Genomic DNA, 27,262 nt, shown 5'->3' on the forward strand with positions numbered 1-27,262 from the left:
ACTAGTCAGGGTGGTTAGTATTTTTCTGAAAATGTAATTTATTGAGTTTCTTTTCTTCTTGTTTTTATGTTCTGTATTCCAGAAAAGAAAATGTTCAACTCCTCAGCACCGGTGTGTCTCACAGTTTTATTCCCTGGGCACTATCCAACCTCCGCTATAATTCACTATTATTTTCTTTTCTGTAAGAGGCTTAAAGTTCCAGACATTTTTAAGACAAAAAGATACACAGACACAGACAGACAGACACACAGAGTTGCCTCATTAATACTTAGGTCCTTTTCCAAGCTTCTGCTAATGGCTCTGCACAGAGACCCAGCCCAGGGAGATGGCCAGTGAAGTTGCCATCAACACAGTCTCTGGGGGAGCCCGGGTTTGGGAGCATGGATAATGTTCTCAATTTCCATGCATAAATACAGCTTTTAAGAAAAAAAGATTCCTCCATATTTTTGGAGTTGTAATTTCTTCACAATATTCACTCCCCTTAAACTGCTGGCAATGTTTTTCTTCCTTTTTACAACATCTAGTAAATAGCTGCTTTTTGTTTCCCTATTAAAGAGGGCCAAAAGTGGTTTGGTGATTTTTTTTTTTTTTTCAGTACTAGGGATTCAACCATGGCCTTGTGCATGCTAGGCAAGCACTCAACTTCTGAGCTACATCCCCAGCTCTGTTCGGAGAATATTGTTCAGAATTTTGTAGCACAGTTCTTTCTAAAGCAACTGGACATGGTTTGAGATGTTATGAAGTCACTAATGTGATTACTGGTTTGAAGACTGGACAATTGGTGCTTTCCACCTGGGGACATAGGATGGTCATGGGGCTTCAAGAAGACTCACATCTAAATACAGTATGTCAAGAACCCTGATGCAATGTATACTGCATTACTTTCTCAGTGGAATGGAGCATAAACGACTATGCATTTATAATCCATCCTTAAATAATCTACTTCCAATGTCCTTAACCACAGGGATAAGTAATATATAACTACATATATTTTATTTCCTTTGCTACCATAATAGTTATAACTCTTTGTTGTGTCATTTACTGTTTGTTCTGCAGTTGATATGATACATCTTTATCTGCTATTGTAGTGGTCCCCCTTATTCTCAGGAGATACATTCCAAGATGCTCATTGCACAGGGATAGGACCAAACCCTATATACACACCATGTTTTTTTCTTTTTTTTTTTTTTTTATTTATTTTTTTACGTTTACATAGGGTAATGATGTTTATTTTTTTTCCCTTCCCCCCCACCCCTCCCACCCTTTTCCCTTTATACAGTCCTTCTTTCCTTCATTCTTACCGCTCTCCTTAGCCTAACTCTAAACCTAACCCTAAACCTAATGCTAACCCCTCCCACCCCCATTATATGTCCTCATCCGCTTATCAGCGAGATCATTCGTCCTTTAGTTTTTTGAGATTGGCTTATCTCACTTAGCATGATATTCTCCAATTTCGACCATTTGCCTACAAATGCCATAATTTTATCATTCTTCATTGCGGAGTAATATTCCATTGTATAAATATGCCACAGTTTCTTTATCCATTCATCAACTGAAGGGCATCTAGGTTGGTTCCACAATCTGGCTATGGTGAATTGAGCAGCAATGAACATTGATGTGGCTGTATCTCTGTAGTATGCTGATTTTAAGTCCTTTGGGTATAGACCAAGGAGTGGGATAGCTGGGTCAAATGGTGTTTCCATTCCAAGCTTTCTGAGGAATCTCCACACTGCTTTCCAGAGTGGCTGCACTAATTTGCAACCCCACCAGCAATGTATGAGTGTTCCTTTTTCACCACATCCTCGCCAACACCTATTGTTGCTTGTATTCTTGATAATCGCCATTCTAATTGGGGTGAGATGAAATCTTAGGGTAGTTTTGATTTGCATTTCCCTAATTACTAGGGATGTTGAACATTTTTTCATATATCTGTTGATTACTTGTACATCTTCTTCCGTGAAGTGTCTGTTCATTTCCTTAGCCCATTTGTTGATTGGATTATTTGTATTCTTCGTGTAGAGTTTTTTGAGTTCTTTATAGATTCTGGAAATTAGCGCTCTATCTGAGGTATGGTTGGCAAAAATATTCTCCCACTCTGTAGGCTCTCTCTTCACATTTCTGATAGTTTCCTTTGCTGAGAGAAAACTTTTTAGTTTGAATCTATCCCAGTTGTTGATTCTTGCTTTTATTTCTTGTGCTATGGGAGTCCTGTTAAGGAAGTCTGATCCTAAGCCAACAAGTTGAAGATTTGGACCTACTTTTTCTTCTATAAGATGCAGGGTCTCTGTTCTGATTCCAAGGTCCTTGATCCATTTTGAGTTGAGTTTTGTGTAGGGTGAGAGATAGGGGTTTAATTTCATTCTATTGCATATGGTTTTCCAGTTTTCCCAGCACCATTTGTTGAAGAGGCTATCTTTTCTCCATTGCATATTTTTGGAACCTTTGTCTAGTATGAGAAAATTGTATTTATTTGGGTTTGTGTCCATGTCCTCTATTCTGTACCATTGATCTACCTGTCTATTTTGGTACCAATACCATGCCGTTTTTGTTACTATTGCTTTGTAGTAGAGTTGAAGATCTGGTATTGCAATACCCCCTGCTTCGCTCTTGCTACTGAGGATTGCTTTAGCTATTCTAGGTTTTTTATTCTTCCAGATGAATTTCATAATTGCTTGCTCTATTTCTGCAAGGTACATCATTGGGATTTTAATTGGAATTGCATTGAATCTGTATAGCACTTTAGGTAGTATAGCCATTTTGACGATATTAATTCTGCCTATCCAGGAACATGGGAGATCTTTCCATCTTCTAAGGTTTTCTTGAATTTCTTTCTTTAGTGTTCTGTAGTTCTCATTATAGAGGTCTTTCACCTCTTTTGTGAGATTGATTCCCAAGTATTTTATTTTTTTCGATGCTATTGTGAATGGGGTAGTTTTCCTAATTTCTCTTTCTGAAGATTCATCACTTATGTATAAAAATGCATTGGATTTATGAGCATTGATCTTGTAACCTGCTACTTTACTGAATTCACTTATGAGTTCTAAAAGTTTTCTGGTGGAATTTCCAGGTTCCTCTAAATATATAATCATGTCATCAGCGAACAGGGATAGTTTGAGTTCTTCTTTTCCTATTCGTATCCCTTTAATTTCTTTGGTTTGTCTGATTGCTCTGGCTAGAGTCTCAAGGACGATGTTGAATAGAAGTGGTGAAAGAGGGCATCCCTGTCTTGTTCCAGTTTTTAGGGGGAACGCTTTCAGTTTTTCACCATTTAGAATGATATTAGCCATGGGCTTAGCGTAGATGGCCTTTATAATGTTTAGGAATGTTCCCACTACCCCAATTTTTTCTAGTGTTTTGAGCATGAAGGGACGCTGTATTTTATCGAATGCTTTTTCTGCATCTATTGAAATAATCATGTGATTCTTAACTTTAAGTCTGTTGATATGGTGAATGACATTTATTGATTTCTGAATGTTGAACCAACCTTGCATCCCTGGGATAAAACCCACTTGATCGTGGTGCACTATCTTTTTAATATATATTTGTATGCGATTTGCTAAAATTTTGTTGAGAATTTTTGCGTCGATGTTCATTAAGGATATTGGTCTGAAATTTTCTTTCCTCGATGTGTCTCTGTCTGGTTTAGGTATCAGGGTGATATTGGCTTCATAGAACGAGTTTGGGAGGGTTCCCTCCTCTTCTATTTCATGGAATAGTTTGAGGAGTATTGGAATGAGCTCTTCTTTAAAGGTTTTGTAGAACTCAGCTGAGAACCCATCTGGTCCTGGACTTTTCTTTGTTGGTAGGCTTTTGATGACCTCTTCTATTTCATTGCTTGAAATTGGTTTATTTAGGTTGTGTATGTCCTCCTCGTTCAGTTTAGGTAATTCATATGTCTCTAGAAATTTGTTGATGTCTTCGAGGTTTTCTGTTTTGTTGGAGTATAGATTTTCGAAATAGCTTCTAATTATGTTTTGTATTTCACTCGTGTCTGTTGTGATGTTTCCTTGTTCATTCCGAATTTTAGTAATTTGAGTTTTCTCCCTCTTTCTCTTTGTTAGTGTGGCTAAGGGTTTATCAATTTTATTTATTTTTTCAAAGAACCAACTGTTTATTTTGTTAATTTTTCCAATTGTTTCTTTTGTTTCGATTTCGTTGATTTCGGCTCTGATTTTAACTATTTCCTGTCTTCTACTACTTTTGGTATTGGTCTGCTCTTCTTTTTCTAGCGCTTTGAGCTGTAGTGTTAAGTCGTTTATTTGTTGATTTCTACTTCTTTTTTTGAATGCACCCCATGAAATAAATCTTCCTCTAAGTACTGCTTTCATAGTGTCCCAGAGATTTTGATATGATGTGTCTTTGTTCTCGTTTACTTCTAAGAATTTTTTTATTTCCCTCCTGATGTCTTCTGTTATCCATTCATCATATAATAGTGTATTATTTAGTCTCCAAGTATTGGAGAAGTTTCTGTTTTTTATTCTGTCATTTATTTCTAATTTCAATCCATTATGATCTGATAGAGTACAAGGTAGTATCTCTATCTTCTTGTATTTGCTAACAGTAGCTTTGTGGCATAAAATATGGTCTATTTTAGAGAAGGATCCATGTGCTGCTGAGAAGAAAGTGTATTCGTTCTTTGTTGGATGGTATATTCTATATATGTCTGTTAAGTCTAAATTGCTGATTGTGTTGTTGAGATCTATAGTTTCTTTATTCAATTTTTGTTTGGACGATCTATCCAGTGGTGAGAGAGGTGTGTTAAAATCGCCTAGTATGATTGTGTTGTGGTCTATTTGATTTCTGGAATTGAGAAGGATTTGTTTGACGTACGTGGATGAGCCAATGTTTGGGGCATAGATATTTATGATTGTTAAGTCTTGCTGATTTATGCTTCCCTTAAGCAGCATGTAATGTCCTTCTTTATCCCTTCTGACTAACTTTGGCTTGAAGGCCACATTATCTGAGATGAGGATGGATACTCCAGCTTTTTTGCTGTGTCCGTGTGCATGGTATGTTTTTCCCCATCCTTTCACCTTTAGTCTATGGGTGTCTCTTTCTATGAGATGAGTCTCTTGCAGGCAGCATATTGTTGGATTTTTCTTTTTAATCCAATCTGCCAGTCTGTGTCTTTTGATTGATGAATTCAGGCCATTAACATTCAGGGTTATTATTATGATATGATTTGTATTCCCAGTCAATTGACTCATATTTGTTTTTGACATGATTTGGTTTCTCCTTTATTTGGCTATTCCTTTAGGCTAGCGCCTCCTGTTGCTGATTTGCATCATTGTTTTTCATCTCTTCCTCATGGAATATTTTGCTGAGAATGTTCTGTAATGCTGGCTTTCTTTTTGTAAATTCCTTTAGCTTTTGTTTATCATGGAAGGATCTTATTTCATCGTCAAATTTGAAGGTAAGTTTTGCTGGGTATAAGATTCTTGGTTGGCATCCGTTTTCTTTCAGGGCTTGGTAAATGTTGTTCCAGGCCCTTCTGGCTTTTAGGGTCTGGATTGAAAAATCTGCTGATATTCTTATTGGTTTCCCTCTGAATGTAATTTGATTCTTTTCTCTCGCGGCCTTTAAAATTCTGTCTTTATTTTGTATGTTAGGTATTTTCATAATAATGTGCCTTGGTGTGGGTCTGTTGTAATTTTGTATGTTTGGAGTTCTATAAGCCTCTTGTATTTGGTTTTCCATTTCATTCTTCAGATTTGGGAAATTTTCTGATATTATTTCATTGAATAGATTGTTCATTCCTTTGGTTTGTTTCTCTAAGCCTTCCTCAATCCCAATAATTCTTAAATTTGGCCTTTTCATGATATCCCATAATTCTTGTAGATTCTGTTCATGATTTCTTACCATCTTTTCTGTTTGGCCAACTTTGCTTTCAAGATTAAATAATTTTTCTTCAATGTCTGAGGTTCTGTCTTCCAGGTGCTCCATTCTATTGGTTATGCTTTCTATGGAGTTTTTAACTTGGTTTATTGTTTCCTTCATTTCAAGTATTTCAGTTTGTTTTTTTTTTAGTATCTCTAACTCTTTATTGAAATGATCCCTTGCTTCCCGTATTTGCTCTTTTAACTGTTGATTGGTGCGATCATTTAATGCCTGCATTTGCTCTTTCATCTCCTCCTTCAATGCCTGCATTTGCTCTTTCATCTCCTCATTAGCTTCCCTAATCGTTTTAATCACGTACATTCTGAACTCCCTTTCTGACATTTCTTCTGCTGTGCTGTCATTGGGTTTTATTGATGTAGTATCTAGGTTTGTTTGGGACATTTTCTTCCCTTGTTTTCTCATATTGGTCAGTTGTCCGTGGGACCCTGAGATATTGCAGTTTTCTGCTATTGGCTTATAGTGTCCCGGTAGATTTCCAGTGTATCACCCCCAGCCTTCAGTAGCCTGATGTCTTGGAGGAATCAGATAAAGCAGTGTATCCGAAGAAAACTGCCCCTAGCCCCCTACTGGTTCCACGTTTTGGAACTGGCTCTGTGCTGAAATGCTCTCACTGTGGGCCTGCACCGTGCAGCTGGCCGTGTGGGAGGGGCTCACTGCCGGAGTGTGGTAGGCTACCTTGGGAAGACTCTAGCTGCCCTGCCCGGCTCCAATAAGCCACCTCTATCTGGGCCTGCCCCCCGGGCCGAGCTTTACCCAGTGGGCAGACTCACCCGTGGCTCTATTTCAGTCCGAGTCTCTCAATGCCTCCCCTTCTTAACTCCTGGGTTCTGAAGTGACAGGGGGTGCAGTCTCCCTCTAGGCCGCCATCTTGGATCGCCCCGAGAAGAGAGCCTGCAGCCGGAGTGGGCAGAGCCGCCTGAAGAGGTCTCTGGCTGCCCTGCCCTGATCCTAGAGGCTGTTTGCGGATCGAGGCTCTCCGTTGATTCGGGGGCTTGTGGCTGGTTCTATGTAGAAAGTCTCTCACTGGGCGATCAGCTCCAAGAAGCTAGCCTTGAACGGCACCTCCCACCGCAGGGTTCCAGACTACTTGGGGAAGTCTCTGGTTGCCCTCTCTGGACCCTGAATCTGCTTGCGTGCCAGAGTACGCTGAGCTGCACTGGCTCCGGGACTCGGAGCTTGTTCTGGTCAGAAAGGCTCTCACTAGCGGGCCAGTTCCATTCCGAGAACCTGGAGAAGCTGGCTGTGTGGGCGGGGCCCACCGCCGGAGTGCGCAGGGCTGCCTGTGGATGACTCTAGCTGCCCTGCCCGGCTCTGATAAGCCACCTCTATCTGGGCCTGCCCCCGGGCTGAGCTTTACCCAGTGGGCAGACTCACCCGTGGCTCTATTTCAGTCCGAGACTCTCAATGCCTCCCCTTCTTAACTCCTGGGTTCTGGAGCAACAGGGGATGAAGTCTCCCTTTAGGCCGCCATCTTGGATCGCCCCGAGAAGAGAGCCTGCAGCCGGAGTGGGCAGAGCCGCCTGAAGAGGTTTCTGGCTGCCCTGCCCTGATCCCAGAGGCTGTTTGCGGATCGAGGCTCTCCGTTGGTTCGGGGGCTTGTGGCTGGTTCTATGTAGAAAGTCTCTCACTGGGCGGTCAGCTCTGAGAAGCTAGCCTTGAACGGCACCTCCCACCGCCCCATGTTTTTTTCTAATCATACCTATTTATGATCAAGTTTAATTTATAAATTAGGTACAATAAGAGATGAATAACAATCACTACTGATAAAATAATTATGACAATGTGCTATATAAGTTATTCAAAGTTTACTCACTATTTCTGGAATTTTCCAGTTAATATTTTTGGCACTGTGGTTGATCATGGATAACTGAAACCTCAAAAATAGAAACTGGATAAGGAGGGACTGCTGTATTATACCTCACATGCAGTATAAAAATCTCTCAACACCATATTTCCATTGTACTTTTATATATGTCATAAACCTGAAGTACAAAATTAGTTCCCTATGGCAAATCTGAATGTTTCCTGTTGCTGCTAAAACAAATAACTACCAACTTAATAGCTCAAAACAACATAAATTTTCTTATAGTTCTAGAGGTCAGAAGACCAAAATCACTCCCAGGAGGCTAAAGTGAACTGTCAGCAGGGCTGATTCCTTCCTAAGACTTCTTCCAGCTTCTAGAGGCCATCTGCACTCCTTGGCTTGTGGTCTCTTCCTTGTGCCATTCCAAACTCTTGCTTCTATTGTCACATTTCCCATTTCTCCTTCTGATTTGATCTATGTCTCCCTCTTTTGAAGGACCCTTAGGAGTCCCCTGCATCTATAATATCATCCAAGAAAACTTCCTCATCTCAAGACAACAAACTTAATCATACATGCAAATCCCCTTTTACTATATAAAATAACATTCACAGATTCTGGGGATTAGGACATGGAGAGCTACTACAAGTACAATTATTATTTATTTTAAAACAGCTGTTTAAATGTTCAATAACCTTTTAAAGACATTCAAGTATATTTCAAGGCTTTCAAGTATACTTCAATATGTCATATATTTACCCATGTAGTTACTACTTCCAGTGAGTTTCATTCCTTTGTGTAGATCTGTATTTTCATCTAGCATTTTCTTTCTGTCAAAATACTTAATGTTTCTTATAGTGTAATATGCCTACTCATGATAATTTTTTCCAGCCCTTCTATAACAGAAAAACTGTATTTCACATTTATTCTTTGAAAGATATTTTTGCTGGGCATGGGATTATGGGCTATGAACTATCTGGTGCCTACGTGAGCTCCTCAGATTGTTCCTCTAACCCTTTCAGATGATTCTTTGTCTACCTTGGGGTAGTTTTCCCACACACCAGCACTGACCAGTAAGCTGGATATTCAGAAGGGACCCTCTGCATATCTCTGGGGTTCTCTCTTTGGGCAGCTCTTTCTTCTGTAGCACTCTGTCTTGGGAACTCTAGCTGCCTCAGTTCCCTGCACAACCAGCACCATTTCCTCCATGCAGGACGACTGTGGCTTCCTTTCAGTCCTCCCTGTACTACAGCCTGGGAGCTGTTCAGGCAGTTAGCAAGCATAATCATAGGGCTCCCCTCAATTGTTTCCCATATCTCAAAGGTAACAGGCTTTCTTGTTTTATGTACAGTGTCTTGAGTAATCATTGATTTTTTTTTGATTTATTGATTGATTTGATTTCTGATGGGAGAGTAAATCTGGTACCATCTTGGCCAGAAGCAGAAGTTGGGGTGAGAAATTTAAAGGTATCTTTGAGACCATCTCATTTCATAACATGACATCCATTTCAATCCTCAAGGGCAAGAATGACTAATAATGACTACAAAGATCAATTATGGTACTGAATTAATAGAACTTTCTGATTGGTTCTGGTGTCTCAGGCTACATGAGGAGGAAAGAAGAGTTAAGATGATGCCTAATTTTTCATAGCACCTAGGAGTTCAATATAGAAAAATGTGGATCCTGGAAATGTACAGATAATTAGTTCTGTCTCCCCACAGGTGGGAACTGGCATTGTCCAGAAAGAAAATAATAACATATATATCAGCTCACCTTGTTGGGCACTAACTTTATGACAGAACCATCTCTATACGTTACATGTCTTAACTCACCAGAAGCCTGAGATTTTACTAGTGAGCACACAAAGGAAGAGAACTAGTCACTAGGAACCAGCTTGTATTCACTCACTACAAGACTTACTACCCTTCCATGAATGGTTCTTGTCCTGGGAGGAAGCCATGGGATTGATTTGCATGGACCCTTGGAAGATATTTGCCAGACTCACCTGTTATGGTGGTAAACCAGATGGAGAACTATGAATTCAGGGTTAGAGAGCAATATATCACCTGGGGAGATCTCTTAGAGTCTCTTTCTCAACTCTAAGCGTGTCCACAGATTCATCAGCAGTTGAGTGAAGCCACACATGAAGAATTGTACAAATTTTCAGTTAGGATCATGGTTGGATCCCAGAGCACCATGTACTTATTGAGTGCCTACTGTGTGCCAGGTACCACTTTGGCCATTGAAAAATACTGGTGAGAAAAAGTAAAGATTACTGCCCTTGAAAGATTTGTAATCTAGAGGAGGGAAATTATCAGTCAAAATAAATAAGTTCACTCTATAGCTTGTTAAAAAATTAGTGTCTGGAAGCAGGGTTTTCCCTTAAGGGGTTAGTTAGAAGTTGATGCTGCAAGGTGGGCAGAGGAGGGCTACTGAATCATAGTGTCAAGTGGGTAGTTGGGGGCAGACACATTGAGAAGGTCACATTCAAAAACAAAAAATGAAACTCAAAAAAGATGAGTAATGATTCATGTGGATAACAGAGAAGAGCTGCCAGGCAGAGGAAAGGGCTGTATGCAGCGGGGTGTGACCCTGCTGGGAGCTGTCTGGGGAGGTGTAGAGGGAGCAGGGAGACCAGCACAGGAGCATCAGAGCAGGTGAAGAGGAATAAGGACAGACGTGGGGGGGGTGACACACCAAGATCGGATTCCAGGAAGCAAATGGAATGGTAATAGAAGATGTGATCCTGCCATACTGAACACATTCTGGAAGACAGACCTCTACAGGCACAGAAGGAGCAGTCTGACCATACTGTGATCCCTGGAATCCAGAACTGTGGTGGTGCTGGTCGGGATCTGACTCAGAGGACCAGCTCAGACCCAGGGCAGTGTGTCCCAAATCTGCTCCCTCTGCTGCAGTAGTGCAAAAGCATTAGTGAGACATATTCTCTAGCATAAACGGTAGCTGTCACTTCACTGTCAGAGTCCTTGCAAGTGGAGCAATGACCAGTGACTAGCTGGCAACTACCATGGTGACTCCACTACTTCACCGTCCCTCACCACATACTGACTCCTGTTACTGGGGCAGAAAACACTATTTATTTGATTATTGGTGAAACTCTCAAGGTAAAAGCATGTAGGAAAACATGAGATGCAGTTCCTAGTGAGCTATGGGATTAAAAGTTCAAATTCATGGTAACTTACAAATGGGAAGATCTCACCGCATATATATGTGCATTTTGAGTTTCTAGGGAAAAAGGAGCTACAAAGCTGACCTAACCATTCATTACCTGTTGACCTCTAATTTTCCTCTTTAAATGAAAAGAGGCTAATGAAGGAAAATAAAATAAAATATAGGCTTCTTTCCCTTGGGATCTGTCTTTGAAGATCCTCTTACATCCCTAATTAGCCTTAGCCTCTGTTTTCTCACCTGTTAAAATCACATTAGAAGCTTCTGCCTAAGTGTTGCAGTTAGGGTACTGAACAATGGTGCAAGGATAGAGTCCAGCCCAGGAGATTGCTGACCCCCAAGACGTGTCTCCCTTCTTCAGTCCCACCTTCCTGCAATCACCTGGCTCCTAGAGGGAAAAATGGCTCAGCTTGCAGGGAAGGTAGTCTTTTTCCAGTTCCTACCCTTTCAACCTTACTACCCATCTGACCCATCCCATCTCAGAGCCTTGGGGAGGACTCCCAAGTGGGCAATCTGACTCCACTGGGAACCTCCCCTTCTCAACCCTAGGTGGGATGGGTCCTTCTGTTTTTCCCAAATGCTCAGTGTTTTCTGGAGGACCCTTTATAGATGACCTCCTGTTGGTACAGTACTGATCTTAACACCATCAAAGGTCCCCCTGAAACCTGCTCTCTTAATATTTCTGTATCATCAGTTCACTCTGGGGACTGAAAACTGGGTACAAGTAAACTGAATGCTCTTGGCAGCCATACGTGTATAGGAATGAGAGCCTTAGCGGTCAAGCTGTGCAGGGGCTGATGGTCAGCATTAGATGTGGACGGCTGCTGGGCGATCAGAATCCTGGCAATGAGCACACTTCCCAGGGGACCAGCAGAGGATTCAGAACAACACTGTGGATATGAGTCCTCGGGAAAACAGCTAGCAGTAGGTACCAGCTGGGTGTTGAGGTGTTGCCATTTTCCAAATCCCAAACAAAGCCATGCCCCACCTGCAGGATGCTGCCCTAACTCTCACTTAGACAGGAAGCTCTCAAGAGGCAGCATGGCATCCTGGGGAGTCGAGGCCCACCAGGATTCCAGGTCTCATTCTGCAGGCAGCCTGTGTGTACCTGTCTTCTTGGTATTGGTCCTGTCCTGAGTTCCTGTACTGGGAGCCTGGTCAGCCCTCCATAGATCCTTCCTGGGACTAGATGCTGTCCTGAGTCCTGTGCTTGGACAGCTCTCCCTCGGGCTGCCTGTCCACTGGGTAGTTCCTGAGCCCCATAAATCTTTAGCCACTTTCCCTTATTCTGTCCTGCTTCTGCCCCAGGGTAGTGCAGGCTCTGCTCCCTAGCTGAGTCCCACTACCAGGGGTGACTGGACTGTAGGCTGCTCTGGCTATTCAGGACCTTCTGTGTCTGTTACACAGACAGCCATGGGCATGGTAACTGTCCTGCCCTAGGGCCCAGCATGTTCCTCTTGGCACTCTCCATCCACAGAATGAGCCAAGCCATGACTCTCCCCGTTTGCTGCACAGGGAAAAAGTGTGGGGTGCACACACTTGGGCTCAAATACTTGCTCTCCTACCTACTAACCAAGACATTGTGAATGGTCACTTAGTTTGTTATCATCTGTAATCTGGGGATAGAATCTAGGGAGTTGTGATGAGGACTAATTGGGATCATGGAAATTGGATGCTTTGGGACCAGATAATGTGGACACTGCTCCATAAATGCTGTTTAAAAGGGTTACTGCCACTATTATATAACCAATTTCTTATTTTTTAAATTTTCTTCATCTGACATTCTCAAACTTTTAACAGTTTTTAATTATCTTCCTTATCTTTGCAAGATTTGGAATTGGGTGACATCAGATCACTTCCAAGAAGTATGGATTACTTTCCTTTCTCTAAATTTTTCATGCAAAAATACTAAGCTACTCATTTCAGTAGAGACCCTGAAGCATTCCCTGCAAAGCTGCCTTGTATGCAGGACTGTGTGTGGATGGGTGCCTACAATGCAGGTGTGCACATGCATGCATATGTGGCTGTCTGGGGTACATATGTGCAAATGTCTCTGAATGGGTGTATGTACACATATGTGCACATGTTAAGTGTGAATATCCACGTCAGTGGCCTTTCCTGAGCCAGCTTTCCCCTGGATGCTTACCTCCATGTTTCTGCAGAAGGTGGCATTGGTGCCAAACAGGATCTGGCACTGCTCATTGGCGCTGTAGTGCATGCCCGGCAGCTTGTGAGGGAGGCGCACCGCATGCTGGCTCCTGGGGTCTGTGACCAGCAAACAGGTACTGACTTTGGACCTGAAATAGCCAAGAGGCAAGCTGACTTGCAAATGACTTGCAGGTTTCTGTTTTGATTTTTCAGTCTCTAAGAAGGACACACCCTCAAGTGATTTATGGGAGAAAGACCCAGGCACTGGACACACGGATTGTGCTTTGTTTAGTTTTTGTTCCCTTTCTCATGTGACTGAATGTGAATCATTGCTCTAAAGGTAATAAGTAATTGGTCACTCAGGAGAGGCCTTGGAGCAATATCAATGAAGCAAAGGAACTTTAATGGGGAGTTTGACAAAAATGTTTTTGAAATAAATTACTGTAATATTTCCTTAGAATGTGGTTTTGGGCAAAAGTTACTATGAATAAATAATAAGCATATTTTAAATAAAATCAAAATGTTTATTTCCAACTTCACAGATTCTCCTTTGAGGGCTTTCTGGGCCAAGACAGGTGTGTTGAACTTGCTGTCTCTCCTGACTACACCTGCTGCTGCCACCGAAGGCTGGCCAGTGGCACTCTCTACAGAGGACTTCAGGATTTCAATCAGGACAGGAATGCTTACTTACAATGAGAGGTACATTTCCCCCAAACAAGCTCTATTAGAGGGTTAAAAATATTAAAATGCTTTTAATTTTCTATTCCTACAGCAAGGCAGATGGTACTAAAAGGAAAACCCAGCAACTTGCCAAAATTTTTGAAAAGTTGCATGTATTCAAGTACATTTAGCTGAGGCTGGCCCATCTCCCCCAGGCCAAGCCATTACTTATCACGAGTGGGGCCAGCACTGTGTATGTGAGAAAATGAAAACACCCTATCTGGTTGCACCAACTCTGCTGGTACAACAAATAACATCAAGTAGCTACAACATTTTACTAAAATTCTGTGATAACACACACTGAGGGGAAGTAGACCATATTAAAACTAATGAGTTTTTTTTTTTTTTCTTTCTTTTTTTTTTTTTTTCAGTGCTGGGGATTTGAACCCAGGGCCTTATGCATGTGAGGTAAGAGCTCTACCAACTGAGCTATATCCCCAGCCCTATAATGAGTTCGTTTTTAAGCCTGTTTACTACTTAAACAATTTCCCCATTAACAGGAACATGAAAGAAGACCCAGGATGATGCCTTTCCCACTTTACCCCAAATCCCCCGAGTACTTTAATACCTTGGACTGTAAAGCTCCATATGTAGGTGAGATTCACTGACTCACTTCTGTCTCCATAGATTAACATGACTAAACAGAGAAGTAATCAGGGCACACACATCAATGCCACAAGCCAACCCTGAGGGAGGGAGGGAGGCTGCATGTATGTATGTATTGCAGTACTAGAGATTGAACCCAGGACCTCATGCATGCCAGGCAAGTGCACCACCACTGAGCTACACTCCCAGTGCAAGCCCTGAGATTCAAGCATGGACTGTGTGTACACTCAGTTTGACAAGGATCTGAAAACAGATGAGCAATACTTCCACAGAAATGTGAAAATGGAAAGATGCAGATAGCTGGTAGGAAGAAAGTGGCCTTGAGATAAACACAGCCTGTCTCCATACGACAGGTGGTGAGCAAACCCACCCTGCAGCAAATTTACTCCCCACAAGGGAGGCAGCCTGGGCAACCAGGAAGTGTTCAGCATAGCACTATAGCATCCAAGGGGCACCTCTCAGGTGGTGCCCACTCATGGTCACAGGACTACAGAGAAATGAAGTGGGTTTCCAAGCCAGGGTCACTATGTTGATATTGCCATCAATAGACAATTATTAAATGGTCACCTGCTGGATATCCAATGTCATACCAGATGTACACTTGGGAAGAAGTATTTGCCTGTTACAGAAAACTCTGCACTGACCACCTCTTCAGGCTGAAATGACTAATCATTTTGATTTTTGGAAGAGTTTTCTATTGACTGATGCTACAGAATGATTTAAGGGCTTACTTGAGGAAGTTTTCAAGGTCATCTCGACTGCAGGAGGACCAAGAGAGGTCGCTGGGGTTCCGGCCTTTTACCCACTCTCCCGACATGATGTGTGACCGGCCAGCACAGGATGAGTGGTCATCATCATGGTTCATTCCCAAGCTGTCCAAGGAGGAGGAGGAGGAAAGAGGGACACTACGTTACAGGTGTCTCATTTCCAGGTCCAGGTTCAAGCATACTATGCACACTTGAGTATAAATACAAGAAGTGATGTAGGGTGATACCTGTTGTCACAGAGCAGGTCATAGTGGGGAGTTTACAGAGAAATAGGGTGGCAATTCGCTCACAATGTGAATGAAAACTGATTGAACAAAGATACAATAAAAATAAATGAAAAATTTTAAATGAACTGTGATAATTGACATTACAGCTCTTAAACTCTAAACTTCTGATGATCAGACTTGTTTCCTCACTCTAAATATTCCATTAGAAGTTCAAGTGTTTTATATTCCTTGGAGTTAAGTTACAATGCTAAGGGAAGGTGGGACCCATCCAAGACATTGAGTTATCAAATGTCATGGGTTCCAGTTTCCAAGTTCATAAATAACCATGGTTTTTTGGTTCTTCATATTGAAAAACAAGTCCATCAAGATCATTCCTGTCACCTTCCCTTCCCAAGTGAACCTGAGAGACAGCAAACTGTGTGACTAGGCACGGATGGTTGGCTACACACTGTGAGCTGAACAATGAGAGACCTGAATTTATATACATACCATTGCTAGGGTGGACTGAGATGCACACCTCAGGATCAGAGAGCCCACAGTTTGCTGACCACTCCAGGATTCCCAGAGGAGAGACCCAATGTGTGTACGGATGCCTATTCTTTGTCAACAATCCCAGTGGAGGAAAAAAAAAATGCTTTGATTCATAAAAATATTAACTGTTTTTCAATTGCCAGGTAATGGACCAGAAGAAGAGAGACTGCTAGACAAGTTGCCAACCCTAGCCTCAAATCACTGCCAGCCAGTGAGAGGAGGTGATTATAAAAAGACTACTCAGCAGAGTAATGAAAACCATCTCCAGTTAGATCCCAGCTCATCCTTCTTTTAAGTGGTCAGGTGTTCATCCACTTAGAATAAAAGAATAATCAAGAAATGATTAGACAATTCTGGCCAATAAAAATAATTTAGATATTACTCTTTACCATTTTTTTTTTTTTGGTGGACAACAGAAAATGTTGATTTAAATGACATACATGGAAAAGAAATCTTTCAGCTTTTTAAAAAAATTGTTATAAATAAAAAGTCACTTAAAAGACATTCATTCTTTGCACATAAAATACATTCTTTTTACTTTTATTCTCAGTATAGTTCTTTTCTTTTGAGGTTTACTTTTTAAAACTTCATTGTGGTAAGAACAATAAATATCAGATCTATCCTATTAAGGGTTTAAGCAAACAATGCAGTACTGTAATTCTAATGTACAGCAGCTCTCCAGACCTTATTCATCTTGCTTGCTTGGCTGAAATTTGATGCCCACTGATCAGCCACTGTCCACTTCCCTCTCCCTTGGCCCTTGGCCACAACCATTCTGCTCTTCAGTCCCACCAATCTATTTTAGATACCAAATAGAAGTGAAATCAACAAGTATCTTTCCTCCCATGACTACTTCATTTCACTTACCATGGTGTAAAAAGTTAAGATACAAAATATAAAAGAAACTCCAATAGGGGTCAGTAGCAGAAAAACTAATAACCCGATTTTAGAATGGGCTAAAGACTTGAAGAGACATTTCTCCAAAGATAACATACAAATGACCAGAAGGTACATGAAAAAGATGCTGTCATTAATCATCAGGGAAATGCAAGTCGAAACCATAATGAGATATCACTTCATACCCATCATGATGTTCATCATCAAAAACCAAAGATAAGTACCTGTGATGATGTGGAGAGACTGGAATCCCTGATCACTGGTGGTTGGAATGCAAAATGGTGTAGTGTAGCTGCTATGGAGAAACAGTACCAAGGGTCCTCAAAACAATAACATAGAGAACTGCTGCAAGATCTGGCAATTTCACTTCTGGGTATTTAACCAAAAGAAGTGAAATCAGGTCAAAGAGATATTAGCACTCCCATGTTCACTGCACATTATTCACAATCACCAAGATGTGGAAACAATCTAAATATGTCAATGAATGGATAAATAAATGTGTTCCATACACAAAATGGAATATTATACAGTGCTTAAAAAACAAAAATTCTTCCACATGGAATAGCATGAATGAGTCTTGAAGACACTATATTAAATGAAGTCAGATTTTTACTTTTTTCTGCCTGGTATGTATGCGTGTATATATACGTGTGCATATATCCATGCATCTATGTGTATCGGTTTCATATTAAGTTGAAGGAACTGAATGGTTTTTCATGTATATTTAGTAAAGGATATACAAAGTTGACTACCTTAAATGTAATATGTACATCTGATTGTAATGTTTGATTTGATATCATTAAATAAAACTAGCAATAGTGTTTTCAAAAGGGTAGATTTAAATTTTTTGATGGATTTTAATGAAGTCTGCAAAAGGTGTAGAGGCTATGTAGGAATTTAGGGATACAGAGATAACACCAAGCATCAAAAGAGAAATGCCCATAAATTGTTGGAACACAGTAAATAACTCATAAGCAATCCATGTTCTTGCACCCAAGTCCTTGCCTGTGATTGCTGACTGACTGATGAAAAAGCAACGAAGCTACAGGACCACCCCTAGGCATCTGGAGGAATCACTGCTATAGGAAGCACACGCACTAAAGATTATGGTGATCAAAAAATGACCCTAGCCTCATCCAGACAGCAAGATGCATCCTGGGTAGAGATTTAAAATGCTAATGAGACATGTGATATAGGAAGTAGCATGATTAGAACATTCCAAGGCAATGCACAAGGACAATGTTCAGTCCCATAGCTGCTGTCCCTCCACAAATGCTAAGACCCCAGACTGAGATGGGGTGATTCACACTGAGACTGCCCACACTCCCATTCTCAAAGTGAGTACTTTCCCTTTATAATAAATCTCTTGCTCTGATTCTTGTACCTTGGACATCCTTAAATTCTTTTCTGCACTTTTCTGCCACGTGGTCAGGAACCTGCAGGTCTAAGTAGGGGTCTCCTCTGCTCCTGGAGACCTCCTTGGATGCTCATATGGTGACAGTTACAGAAACATCTCATGAAAAATGTGGCTCCAGTCTCTTTAATGTGGGGTAACTGCTGCATGTGGAATGGGTTAAACTGCTCTGTCTCTAGCTTTGGCAGGGTGGTCCTTACTCAGCAGGAAGGAATGTTCCTTCACAATGGCCACAACTCGCAGACCCTGGAGTCTTCACCTGAATCACAGACTAGAGATCCTACTTTGAACATGACCTTTTCCTTGGAAGAAATGAAGCAAGCACGTTCTTTGTGTAACAATGATATGAAACACTAAGGGAACAAAAGCCCAAGAGAAAGGAAAGTTTTATCTCTTAGGGAACATTAATGATTTCCAAAAGCCAATGATTTTCTGGGATTCTGAGCTGGATTCGTGGTAAAGTCTGGGAACTTACAGAGTAATTCCACTGGCCTTGAGCCCCAGCCCCCTCCCTAAAATCCTTCATCACAAAAACCCTTTCTTCCAATACAGACCTAAATAAAGAAGGCCTTATGAGTTGTAGTGTGAAGAACATGCCAACTGTTACCAAATTTGCACATTACCCAACTAGGCACAATTCAATCTTATTTTCAGAAATGGTTAAACCCCTTAGGGATCTCAACTCGACCTATAGGAATTCCCTAAAACCTCCTTCCCTGTGGCCAACTATTTGGCCAAGATTGAAGGCATCTCCCACCTTTCCAAAATTGGGCCACAATCTATGGAGAATCAATACATCATTTAATTGTTGTCTTTGTACTTTGAAAAGCTGCCTCCCATCTTCCCTAGCCGGGATCTTCTGAACAGCCACCAGATGGGTTTTTCCAACAAAGATGTTTGGATAATGACAACCCAAGGAGATCCAAGCCCTGGGAAGATAATCTCACCATGGACACAGAGATGTTAGGCTTGGAACCACTTCCAAGTTTTCTCTGGTTTTCTGATTGGTTATAAAATGAAAAAATCCTCCTCTCCCCACATTACTGGACTCTCCTGGCCAGAGACACTGGTCTCTTAGGAGATGCACAGGATGGTTACGAAGGTGCTCACAAAAGTTGAATGTGCTGTTGATGACTTCACATCCATCACAGGAGCTGACCCACCAACAGCACTTCCTTCTGCCAGCCTTCAGAAGAGGGCTTCCCTGAGGAATGTTCCAGTCAGCAAGAGTTGGATTCTTGGCTTTCCAGAGTTTGTCTCTAATAAAGATCATGCTTGATCTGTTCTTAAAACATTCAAATGCTAACAAAGTGCCTCATAAATTTACAGTTTGATGAACTAGCACTGGGTTGGGAGTCTCAATACTTGAGGTTTATATAACTACTGCATAGGTTATTTTTAGTCTAAATTAAAGATTACCTGACAGAAAATTCCATGTTATTTTAGGTTTATGTCCCAGGGCATCTATTATTTCTGGCAATGATATATTTAACAAAATCATGTAGCATTAAGTATTCACAGTAATTTTAACTCTAAATGTCTGTGGGATTGAGGACACAGGTGGGCCTGGTGTCACATGTTATCAGACACAATAATAACTTAATGGCCCTGAGTTTATTTTATCTTAAAACAAAATAACATGCTACTTTTGTATTTGCTTCTAGAAATCCCAAGTGTACCCTGGAGGGAGATCTGAAATAATCAAACTTTGGAGCCACTAGAGATGGATCAGGGTCTACCTCAAAGGCTCTTCATTCACTCATGGTCACAGAGTCTGGAGAAGAGACATCAAATTCATGATCATTCAGAACTCTTCCACAACTTCAGAATGAAATTTGGTCACCCTCAGAGTCACCTTTCCTCTCAAGACATCTTTTGGCAGTAGGGTCGGTTCTCATCCAGGAGTTCTGCATATTTAGATTCACCCAACCGTGGATAGAAAACACTCGTAAAAAAAATTTAAAACTACATCTGGATACATACATTTTTCTTGTCATTATTCCCTAAACAATATAACTATTTGCATAGCCCTTGCATGGAATTCCATATCATAAATCACCTAGAGGTGATTTTTAGTGAAGGATGCATGTAGGTTCTATGCATACACTATAGCATTTTATAAAAGGGACTCCAGCATCTGTGGATTTGGGTATCCACAGAGTCCTGGAACCAATTCCCCAGAGATACTAAGTGACAATACTTAGAATAAATGCTCTAGATAAGTTGATCCTATATCAGCTTCCTCCCACCCCCTGTACCCACAAATAAACAACACCCCCAAAACCCAGAATTATTATGATTTTTAACCATCAATATCCCTTAACCAGAAAAGATTAATTTCAATTCCACCTAGACTTAGCAATTTTGAGTCCTTAGAATCTTTCTTAATAATCTTCCCACTAACAAATAGTACCAACAGCTAGATTTCTCAGGGAAGGTTTTTCTCAGCCGATGGGGAATGGCCCTGACTTCTGGCACTCATTAATTTGTTAAGTAGCTAAAAATAAAGGTGTGGTAAAAATTTAAAGGATACCAACGGGTATAAGATGAAATCGACCTGCTCACCATGCCTCCAGCTTCCTAGGCTCCTGCTGCCCCCTCAGAGGGAACTGCTGAGGCCAGTTCTTCTAGGGGCAGCCTTTTTAATGGGCATTGGAAACCAGCCCCCAGCATTTCCTTTCCCCTTCAAAGGCCAGTGCAGAGGAGGGGATTAGCTGACCTACAGGAGCTAAGAGAGAATCTGCTGCTTCCCAAAGTTCAAAGACCCCTCAGGGACATCAAAGGGCACAGGATGCTCCAGGCAGTAGAAATTCTAAGGACAGGCTGCTTCCTGCACCTAATGACCATTACCCCCTTCCTTTCCTTAAAGCCACACATAAGGAGGGGCTTTATGGCCTAGTTATTTGGACTCTGCTTTTTCCATCCTGTCAGGGGGCTAGGGAAGGGATAGGGATGGAAGTGTATACTTCTCCACTCCCACTCCAGGATGGAAATACACATCACAGGTCAGGGAGTGACCGCAGCCCTGCCAACTCCCACAACACCCCGATACCCAGTGCCTTTGCTCAAGTCCTTTGTCCAGCTGGAGCCCCTTCCTACTTCAAGGTCCAGTGTGCATGTCCCTTCTGATCTGCAGTGGCCCCTAATGCTTGAGAGGGATCCCTCCAGACTGAACTCCTGACCACCACAAGTCCCTCTCAAGGCCTCTCAGAGCCAACCTGAAGGCAGGATTTGTCACTCTTCACACCTCAGAAACCCAGAACTTCCTAAAAGCCTGATCCAGTGATAACCATGCTGAAGGGGCTGATGAGTGTGTGGAAACTGATGGATCCATAGATCAAATCAAAACCGTTTGAGCATGTCTAAGAACTCCCCTTAGAAGGTTTTACTCCCATGGAACAATGGTCTGTGCCTCTATTGCTAAGGTGGCTGGCTATGCCTGAGAACACCACCTCAGCATGGAATCCTGGTGAGCCCTCTCCCCCAGTACATAAGCCAGAAGAAAGTGCGACGCCCTCCAACAGAAACAGAGTTCCAGTGGGGACCTTAGCATCCCTTCAAGGCTCTAAGGGAATTTATGCCTGATACAGCTTAAAATGAGGGAGACAGAATTTTGAAGGCAAATAGAATATTAAGAACAAGAGGAACTTCATCTATTTCTATAATGCATTAGTTTTCAAAAAGTGGATACACAATGGAATCTCCTATGAGGTTTTAGAAAGCACGGATGCCTGTTTCTACCACCAGAAGTTCTAATTCCATTGGTAGGAAGCATGACTTACGTATCTGAATTTTTAAAGAGCTCCCAGGAGATTTTAACATCCATCAAAGTTTGATAACCACTACTATAGCACAGATCTGTGGTGCTAAAACTTCGAGGCACACTAGAAACCCCTGGGGGCGTGCAAATTCAGATTGTTGGACCCCACCCAAGTTTCTTTCATTTTTAAATTTTTTTAGTTGTAGGTGGTCACAGTGTCTTTATTTTATTTATTTACGTGCTGCTGAGGATGGAACCCAATGACCCATGCATAAGAGGCAAGTGCTCTACCACTGAGCCCCAACACCCCACCCCAGTTTCTAATTCAGGCATGGCAAGCAATCTATGAGTACGGGGGATGAAGACTCCCACTTCTATTTAGTTCCCATTTAATGCTGAAGCTGCTGGTGAGGCTGCTGCCATTTAGATCTGGAATGTTCCCCCAAAGGTCCATATGTTAAATAAAGGATTGGTCCCCAGCTAGGGAATATTGAGAGGTTGTGAATAATTTAAGAAAAGGGACCTAGTAGGAGGTCTTCTGGTCACTGGAGGTGTACCCTTGAAGGCGAAGAGGAACCCAGCCCTTCCTCCTCACTTCCCAGCCATGAGGTGAGCAGCTGGCTCTATCACATGGTCCTGCCATGATGTGCTGCCTCACCCCAGGCCCAAAAGCAACGGGCCAAGCAACCTGGACTAGAAACTCTGAAACCATGAGTCAAAACCCACCATTCCTCCATTTAAATTGATTATTTCAGGTGTTAGTTACAGTTACACAAAATTGACTAACATAGCAGCCAAGCACACCCCAAGAACCATGACAGATAAGGAATTCTTCACACTAGTAAGCATCCCAAATAGGTCAGCTCTGGTTGATGAGGTAGGAGTCACCAGGGAAGCTTAGCATGCCAGTATCTGGAGGGGCTCCCAGGTGTGCTAGTGTACCACTGGGGCCAAGAAGGTGTCCTCTAGAAACAGGCTGCTTATGAATACCCCAGGTAGAGCCAGGGCCACCACTCTTTCCTATTCTGAGACCTACCTTCCTGCAGTTTCCAGGCATAGACCCCAGCCTGCCTTCTTAGTAAGCACTGATCAAACCCCTCTTGGTGATGCAACAGAGTTAAAGTATTTTAGATCTTTCTCATGTCCCCATTTAATCTCTCCTTTTGCCCACAAAGTCCACAGCAAAGTACAAGTTGATAGCCAATGACAAGAATTCTCACCAAGATTTTAGCCAAACTACACAAGATTTATAACAACCACTTCTTGTTTAGTGAAAGTCAAAATTCAGACTGTTATTTCTGCCCAGACTGCCAAATTTCTGGATGAGACCAGGGAGAACATTAGTGTTCACCATTTCTGGATGCACTCAAAATACAAGACCCAAATCCTGCATATATAGTCCAGCCGGATGGTAAATATTCTAAGGAACAGAAAAACTTCAGGAACTGTAATAACACTACTGCTGTATTATTAGATATAGTCAGGTGCTGCTTAACAATAGGTACACATTCTGAGAAACACATCATCAGGCAGAACTGTAACATATTCTGCTATAAATCTGTTGCTGTGAGAATATCATAGAATGTACTTACACAAACAAAGATGGCTGCACATCACCACGCCATATAATTTCATGGGTCCGCTGTCACCTATGTGGTCCTTATTGACCACTGACTGACTGAAAAGTCTCCGTGCAGCACATGGCCACACTAGCCTATGTGATTCTCTCTCAAGTATCCTGGGTATTGTATGGACTCACTGTTTTTCTAACAAAGGCTTTCTTTGTGAAATTTCCATGCAGTTGAGTCTTTGGGGGCTTTAGTACTGGTATTCTTTTCATTCTCTTTTTTCTTTTTTTCTTTCTTTCTTTTTTTTTTTTTTTTTTTGAGGCTGTTCTTAAGTAATACTTTTATCTTTAAAAAAATCTTCACTTCCCCTAGTATAAATTACAGTTTCTTGCAGTAATCACTACTGCTTAACTGGCATTCAATTTACAGGATAAAAATATATTCTTTTGGCCCACTTAATGATTGTGTACACAACTTGTCCTCAAACCCTCTCTGGATTTTGGCTCAAAGAAGCTATCATGTTCCAAGGATGGAATGCGGTTTCAAGTAATGCCAAGTCTTGCATAAGCGATAATTGATATTTTTGCTAGCGGCAACTTTGTAGTTGATAACGGGTTATTAAAACAGGAAAAGAGACCCTGCCCACAAAATCTCATCTGAGATGTAAAAGGTGTTCCAGACAAAAAGCCTCTTGGTGTCAAGAAAGGATGGTTCCAGCAGGTCCCATATCTTCCAAAATGTGCCACCCCAGGGAAAAAGGCAGCAAAGATGCCCCCAAGTTCCAGCATCTGCCCACCTGCCAAAACCTTCTTGTATTCCAACCACAAGCATCCCAGCCCCAGAACAACTCGATTACACTTTCAGAGGAATCAGAAATAGCAAGGAAACTAAGCTGTCCCTGCCCCTCACTCTCTTTCAAAAAGAATTTCAATATTGGCCTTTATTTAAATGTCTGATTTCAACTCTTGCTGACAACATAGATTAGAAACAAATTTGGCAACCCTGACAGAGTAGAGATTAATTGATCCTGAACCAGAGCTGTCCAAGAAACAGCCTGCTCTCCTTATCTTTGGCCACCCCTTTCCTCACTACAAGGCCAAAAGATTTTCCTTCTACTCCAAGTAGGATGTGAGTGAGATTTTGCTGAATTGAAGGCAGCAGAGGGATCATGCATCTACAAATACCATAGTTCCCTCTTCCTGCATTTTGAGGTCTTCAAGAGAATCCTAATTCTTCAGGAAAATAAAATCAACATTTCAACCCTCAATGTATAAAAAGAAACAGACACAGAACAGCAGCTGTCTTGTAAGGACTGGTGAGGGAATGTGTGTAGGGCATGATGGAGATTTTAACCTCAGGAATAAATTTATGTGACCTGGTCACCTCTATCACATCCATACCAATTCCAGCATCAGGGTGACAGTTTTGTCTGTGTAACTGGTGCCTCCACAGCCTGCAATGTGCCAACCCTTCTTGTTTCTTGGCAAGATTTCCAATGCTTTCCTTCTTTCCTTGACCCTCCATTCCCAAGGTACATTTATTCTGTGCAATGTCACAGGAATACAAACACTTATTTTTGGCTCTTCTTTTTAAGGGCACAAGAAATTATGAACTGGATTAACCCAGCAGCCCAAACAAGATAACAGAACGCCCAGACTGGGGTCCATCTTGTGATTTGTATTCCAAACTATGTTGCACAGGCCAAAGTCAACTGACCTATATATGTGTGCATCTTCTCTGCTTCTATATTGTAATTTCTTCCTGAGTCAACCAAAGTCTTTGGTGGAGCTTTTGTTGCTATTACACAATACCTGAAACTGACTAATTTATAAAGAACAGAAATTTATTTTGGCTCATAGTCCTGGATGTCAGGAAATCTGAGATAGGCTGGCATATCTTATGGGCTTCTGGTGAGGCAAAGTGGAAGAAAGTAGACACATGCAGAATAGAGAAAAGGGGCCAAACATGGCATTCCTATGATAGGAATGATAAAGGCATTAATCCATACAGGAAGGCTCCACCTCATGACCAAACACCTCTCACTGGGCCCCACCCCTGCCATCACCACCTCGCTGATGAATTAAGTCTAGCATGAGATTTGGTAGAGGCAAACCATATCTAAACCACAGCACTCAGTGCTCAGCAGGATGTCTGTGAGCTGTATCAGTGGCTGGTCAAGTCCTTTGGGGACTTTGGGGCCACATTGCTCTCCACCTTCCCTATATACCCTGATTCCAAATGGTACCATAACTACAGCACCTGTGTCCAAACTTGAAAGGAGCATCTCCAGATAGAAGGATGAGAGATGTGAAACCTCAAAGACCATAACCAGGAAAGGCATGTCAACTCATCCCACACCACTGCTGAGAAGAGAGAGAACTCCTCAGACACACCCAGTTGCAATACCTGGACCCTCCTCCACCACTCTTTCTTCAAGTGCTTTTCTCTTTTGTTAGAGGTAAAGTCAAGGAAATCTGGGTACAAAAACAGAACTCATGACAGCTTCCAAAAGAAAACACTGTGCAAGGATGAGTTGGATCTGCATTTTCTACATGATGACCAGAATCATCAGTCAGAGAACAACTGGTCCCCAATGGGAAAGGAGCCCTAGTGACAGCAGTGAATCGAGAACGGTGATTATTACTGATGGTGGAATGTGGTGATAGACACAAAGTGCTTCTATGTAGCACAGAGGAAGGACTCAACTAGTGCTGCTGTCATGAGGAGGTGGGACAGGATGGTCACTAAGATCACTCACAACAGTGAGTGTAGGGTCTCAAACTTGGCTGCATGTTGAAGTCACCTAATGAGCTCTTTTAACAACACAGATGCCTAAATTCTACCCATAGAAATCATGATTTAACAGTTATGAGGACTGGACATCTGGATTTTTAAAAGACCCCCAAAGCATTGTCTCTTTCCTCTTTTAACTTTTAATCTTGGAATAATTACAGATTTACTAGAAGATGAAAAGTAAAATACAGGTAGGTTCTATACTGTGCTCTTCACCCTTTGGATATTGAACCAGCCTTGCATGTGAGAAATAAATCTTACTTGGTCATGGTTTAGTAATTTTCGTATCTATCTACCTAGATAGATATATAGATACGTATAAATTACTGGATTCAGTTTGCTGAAATTCTAATGAGGAACCTTCCCAAGATAGTGGTCTACAATTTTGTGTTTTATCTGGTTTTGGTATCAGAGAAATACTGGCCTCATGAAATTAATTGGGAAATGCTACTTCCTTTCCTATTTTCTAGAAGAGATTATAAAAAATTGAAGTTAATTATTCTTTGGATATTTGATAAAATTCTCCAGTGTAACCATGTTGACTTGGAGATTTGGGAGGAGATTTTATTTTATGCTTTTCAATTTCTAGTCTAATTTAATATTTTAAACCGACACATTAAAAACAAAGATTGTACATCCTCATGAGGTACTGTGTGATGTTTCAATACATGTAAATATTGTGTAATGGCTAAATATATTTACCTCCTCAAACCGCAAGTTCAACTTCTTTAATAGACACAGGTCTATTCAGGTCACCTATTTCATTTTGCTCAGTTTTATTAGTTTGTACTTTTCAAGTAATTGGTCCATTTCTTCTTAGTTGTCCAGATTAGGAACATAGTTACTGTCCTTTATTATTCTTTCAATGGCATAGAATTTATGATGCCCCTTTTTGTTACTGATATTGGTGATGATTATTCTCAATCTTCACCAATCTTACTGG

The 27,262-nt window shown here is 41.5% G+C and overlaps 1 protein-coding gene across 2 annotated transcripts in view; it reads right to left on the reverse strand.

The window, feature by feature from the left end:
- Adamts17 (ADAM metallopeptidase with thrombospondin type 1 motif 17) overlaps window positions 1-27,262 on the reverse strand; it is a 346,209-nt gene that overhangs the window by 147,673 nt on the left and 171,274 nt on the right. For both annotated transcript variants that reach the window (XM_047540680.1, XM_047540679.1), the window contains exons 9-10: window positions 15,094-15,234; window positions 13,035-13,185 (exon numbers count right to left, since the gene is read on the reverse strand). In XM_047540680.1, the coding sequence (XP_047396636.1) occupies window positions 13,035-13,185; window positions 15,094-15,234 (292 nt within the window). The remainder of the gene's footprint in view (window positions 1-13,034; window positions 13,186-15,093; window positions 15,235-27,262) is intronic.

The sequence above is a fragment of the Sciurus carolinensis genome, chromosome 2 (assembly GCF_902686445.1).
Source record: "Sciurus carolinensis chromosome 2, mSciCar1.2, whole genome shotgun sequence".
Lineage (NCBI taxonomy): Eukaryota > Metazoa > Chordata > Mammalia > Rodentia > Sciuridae > Sciurus > Sciurus carolinensis.